Source organism: Lactuca virosa, chromosome 8, assembly GCF_052849685.1.
Source record: "Lactuca virosa cultivar CGN04683 chromosome 8, Lactuca_virosa_CGN04683_v6, whole genome shotgun sequence".
Lineage (NCBI taxonomy): Eukaryota > Viridiplantae > Streptophyta > Magnoliopsida > Asterales > Asteraceae > Lactuca > Lactuca virosa.
This window is the reverse complement of record NC_136433.1, coordinates 81,909,032-81,914,008: the sequence shown is the minus strand read 5'-3', so window position 1 is coordinate 81,914,008 and position 4,977 is coordinate 81,909,032. Positions and strand designations below refer to the sequence as shown.

Genomic DNA, 4,977 nt, shown 5'->3' with positions numbered 1-4,977 from the left:
ATAAAAAACAAATATAATCTTTTCTAATTAAAACTATTAACACCAGCCTATATCTTTACAGAAAGTCAAAGAAGATAAAGTCAATATAATTGGATTAATTGAACCGAAACAAACTTTCGAATAAATCATCCTTTTTATTTAATATTAGGAAAAAAAAAACGTTATGATTGAACCATGAGCCACTTGTTACATAATATACAACTGTTTTTGGATAAAGTTGCAATCTTTTATTGAAAAATAATGAATAAGTACAGTTATTTTCATCTAGTTATTTGAGTTAGGATAGATCCAAATAATGACGCATCGAAACTTTTGAAACCCTTGGAATTATGGATAATCCCAAAATAATATCTAAGAGAAATATCGTAACTTGGTATATACATAAAAATAGAAATATATTTTTAATTATTTTACTATAAAAAATATATATATAATAAAATAAAAAATTTTATATAAAAAATACATAAACACAAATGATTTTTACAAAAATTTTACCTTTTTAAGAGATTGTTTGATATGTTCTTAGGTTTGGTAAAATTTGGTCCGACTCAGTTAGATTTTGATTTATTCCATTATATCTGATTCAATTAGACCTTCACTTAACTAGATCTAATTTAATAACAATTATGAAAAAAATACTTTTTCATATAAAAAAAATCAATTATATACAGAATTTAATGGGTGTTGACATGCTGTATATAACAAGAAATAGTGTTGGGTCACTCAACAGTGGGAAATGAAATTCGTTCACTTTTTTAGTATTTTAATAACATTTAAATTCTTATAAATCGGTTGATGCATCATTGAACCCAAAAAAGCAGCGAATCACATATTTAACCTCAATTTTCCATCTCCGATCTGAGAAATTGAATGAGTGGGAGCGAAGGAAGCTCTGGACATTCAGCCGGAGATGCGCCAGCGCCGGCGCCGGTGGTGGGGAAGAAGAGGGATAAGGCCAAAGTGAGCCGAACGTCGTTGATACTGTGGCACGCTCACCAGAACGATCCAGCTGCCGTGAGAAAGCTATTGGTGGAAGATCAGTCTTTGGTTCAAGCCAGGGATTATGATAATCGAACTCCGCTTCATGTCGCTTCGCTTCATGGATGGATCGAAGTTGCTAAATGCTTGATTGAGTACGGTGCCGACGTTAACGCGCAAGATCGCTGGAAAAACACGGTAAGAATGTACACACTGCAAACAAATTGAATACTAATTTTTCTACTCAGTTGTAGTTTAAGATGCTTGTAATTGAGGAATTGTTGTAATTCAATTGAGATCGGTGAAATCTAAGAAACGAATTGCCAGGGTTCACTTGACTTGTTTGAGTTCCTACAATCCTTTATGCTTATATTTTAGAAGTGTAATTGAAAGTTCGTTGAACAACAGAACAAGTAAGGTTTTCGTTCATCACTGGGGAAAAATAAGGTTTCGAATCTGTGTCTATAATCTTTGGATAAAGGAAGTAAGGCACAATGAATGATCAAGGTGTTGTTTGCAGCCTTGCAGGTACTCTTAGCTTTTGCACATTAGGAGATAGCTTATATCAGGAACACACATAGCTAAGCCAATATGTATATGAGTGTACATGTGTTACAAACAAACCAAGATTAGGAGAGTTATGCCCACTCGTTAATATGCAATACATTCAGCTTCTTCTCGATCTTTCTAATAGTTTCAGACAATTGATTACTGAGTTAATCTTGACTTATTCTAAGCTTTCAATACATTTGATCAACTCACATTACTTGATTCTACTCATGACAGCCTCTAGCTGATGCAGAAGGAGCTAGAAAACATAACATGATTGAGTTACTAAAGTCTTATGGTGGCCTATCATATGTAAGTTCAACACTCATCACTCTATTTTGATTATACGTTATGATGCATTTCATGTTGCACGCCTTTACATTTTCAGTAAAGAATCTTTATATGTTATCTTGCACATGTTAAGGTGATCTTTATATGCTTTTATAGGCCTAAAGAATTTGGCATCTTTTATACAGGGCCAAAATGGAAGCCATTTTGAACCAAGACCTGTCCCACCACCTCTCCCAAATAAGTGTGACTGGGAAATTGATCCTGTTGAGCTGGACTTCACAAACTCACACATGATAGGAAAGGTCTGCTTTCTTTTTCTTTAATCTTTAAATATCTTTTATCATCTTAATATGATAATAACTATTTCATCAAATTAGGGTTCCTTTGGTGAAATTGTGAGAGCAAGTTGGCGTGGAACACCAGTAGCTGTAAAACGTATACTTCCAAGTCTCTCAGATGACAAATTGGTGATGTGAGTCTCCTTATGTTTATCAATAATGATAAAATTTTACTCTTAGAATTTAAAAAATAATATTTTATTACCTTTGAATCCAGTCAGGACTTCAGGCATGAGGTCAATTTGCTGGTCAAACTTCGCCACCCTAATATAGTGCAATTTCTTGGAGCTGTTACTGAAAAGAAGCCATTAATGCTGATAACCGAGTATCTACGAGGGGTATATAAATATATTAAGACTAACATCACATAAAAAAAAAAAAAAAAAAAAAGAAAAAACATTTTATAAGGTTTCAAGGTCTGAAAATTGATATATGGATGCAGGGTGATCTTCATCAGTGCTTAAAAGAGAAGGGTGCACTAAGTCCAACAACAGCTATAAACTTTGCTTTAGACATTGCAAGGTACCTTTTTATTTATTTATGAATATGATACACAAATTACAGGAAATATCAAAATTATCTTATTCTCACTATCAATATGAGCAATGTACTTTTCTTTTAGCCATAATAGCAATATATTTATAGGCATTGTACTTTATTTAATACATATTGCTATTATTATTAAAAAATAAAATTACGTGGCTATTATGGTAAATAAATGTAAGTATATTGCCTATATTGGTAAAAGAGTAAAGTACTAAGTTTGAGTTTGTTAACATTTTATGTCTACAGAGGAATGGCTTATCTTCATAATGAGCCTAATGTCATTGTTCATAGGGATCTAAAACCAAGGTTTGTTTACCTTATTACTTTCGCCACATCAGCTTTCCACTAATTTTTATTTAACAAAAACCTACTGTAAAAAAAATTTCTCCAATGGTCAATTTAAAAAAAAAAAAGAAAAATCTCTAAAAATTAACTAATTTATCCTTATCTATCTTAAATGTTATAAAAAGTCCTCTCTTATAATGTATCATCTTTTTAAACATACATCACATTTTTTTTAACAACGGTTGACATTAGTATTTAAATAAATAACCATAAAATATTATCTGTTTGATCTTTGATATTTGTGTCCTTTTGAAAGTCAAAGAAAAAATCTTATTATAAAATATATTAATTTTTTAATTTTTGTACATAAAATAATGATATGGGTTTTCTTGTTTTTGATTCAGGAATGTTCTTTTAGTGAACACCAATGCAGATCATCTAAAAGTTGGAGACTTTGGACTTAGCAAACTCATCAGGGTTCAAAATTCTCATGATATTTATAAAATGACTGGAGAAACTGGAAGCTGTATGCATCATATATATTTATTTATATCCTATAGTTTTACTTTTCCCTTATAATATTTATTAGATTAGTTTTTTTATTAATTGTTTTTTTTCATGGTATACAATATATAGATCGTTACATGGCTCCTGAAGTCTTCAAGCACAGAAAATATGACAAAAAAGTCGATGTCTTCTCTTTTGCGATGATATTATTCGAGGTAATTTCTTTTTTATTAGATAAAAAGTACAGTTTTGGTCCCTGAGTTTAGCTAATTTTTTCAGTTTTGGTCCGAAAAGTAGTCTTTTTACTTCTTGGACCAAAAATGTTACAAAAATCTCAGATAAGGGACCAAATTTGGAAAAGGAAACTTTTTGGGACCAAACTTGAGAAAGAGCTATACTCGGGGACCAGAATTGCAAATAGTAGATTTTTTGACAATGATGTTTTGGATGTTTTTTTTTTTTATAGATGATTGAGGGTGAGCCACCATTATCAAATTTTGAAGCTTATGAAGCAGCAAAATATGTAGCGGAAGGAAACAGACCTGCATTTAGAGCAAAAGGTTACACCCCTGAACTGAAAGAGTAAGTCAGTTATATAATAATATAATATTAGTGTTAATAAATTTAAACATAATTTAATTGTAATTGGTATGATGATATTTGGTAGGTTGATCGACAATTGTTGGGCAGCAGATATGAACAAGAGACCTTCTTTTTTGGAAATTTTAAAGAAGCTTGAAAAAATTAAGGAAACGATACACCCAGATCATCATTGGCATCTTTTTAATTAATAACAAATTTATCATCATCTATTTCTGAAAAAATATATATATCTAAATAGCTAGTTTTACTTACACCTAAGGTTTTCAGGTAAGTATTGAGGAACTTGACGAATTTTCAGACTTTTTTTTTTTTTTTTTTTTCTTTTGAATAATGAAATCTTATTGTTTATACCACACAAAAGTGTTGTTGCTTGGAATGGAAATACATTTTAGTTGTTTGCATTTGCTTTTCTACTTTTGATTCTTGCCTTGTAAATGCTATGTTTATTGTCCTTTTTCCTTGAAGATAATGTTGCAAATTATAGTGCATTTTTTTTAAGTTAAAAGGACAATTTGTTTGATAAAGTTATGTCTTAGTCATATTTAATAGTCCAATAAGTTGGGTAAGATCTATTAAAGATCAAAGTTTGGCATTTGTGTCTATATATATAAAAAAAATGTCATTTTGACACGTTAAACGTTGAGTTTTGTTTTTTTGGTGTTTTTGTGATCAATCATACAAATATCGTTAAATTCTGACACAAAAATTAATAATGAAAATATATGTTATTAAAAAATCGGTTAGAGAGGTTCCGCTTTTTTAGAACATAAACCTGGTTTGTCTTTGTTAGGGGAAAAACGAAATGATCCGCTTTTTTATCCTCATTGTGCACCATAACCCCAATGGCCCAATCCAATTCCAACTTTGTACACTTTATACA

The 4,977-nt window shown here is 30.6% G+C and overlaps 1 protein-coding gene across 1 annotated transcript; it reads left to right on the top strand.

The window, feature by feature from the left end:
- Positions 1-781: 781 nt before the first annotated feature.
- LOC145133521 (serine/threonine-protein kinase VIK-like) lies at positions 782-4,498 on the top strand. The gene is made up of 11 exons (XM_079068457.1): positions 782-1,176; positions 1,765-1,839; positions 2,004-2,120; positions 2,196-2,290; positions 2,374-2,494; positions 2,599-2,678; positions 2,949-3,008; positions 3,392-3,513; positions 3,624-3,709; positions 3,961-4,076; positions 4,162-4,498. Exons 1-11 carry the CDS (start codon positions 871-873, stop codon positions 4,283-4,285), a joined length of 1,302 nt encoding a protein of 433 aa, XP_078924583.1. The 5' UTR covers positions 782-870; the 3' UTR covers positions 4,286-4,498.
- The last annotated feature ends 479 nt before the right edge of the window (positions 4,499-4,977 follow it).

Coding starts and splice junctions, on each gene's coding strand:
- LOC145133521 (XM_079068457.1), top strand. CDS start 871: ATGAGTGGGAGCGAAGGAAGCTCTGGACATTCAGCCGGAGATGCGCCA. Junction 2,679..2,948: donor TTTGCTTTAGACATTGCAAG/GTACCTTTTTAT, acceptor TTATGTCTACAG/AGGAATGGCTTATCTTCATA. Junction 3,009..3,391: donor CATAGGGATCTAAAACCAAG/GTTTGTTTACCT, acceptor TTTTTGATTCAG/GAATGTTCTTTTAGTGAACA.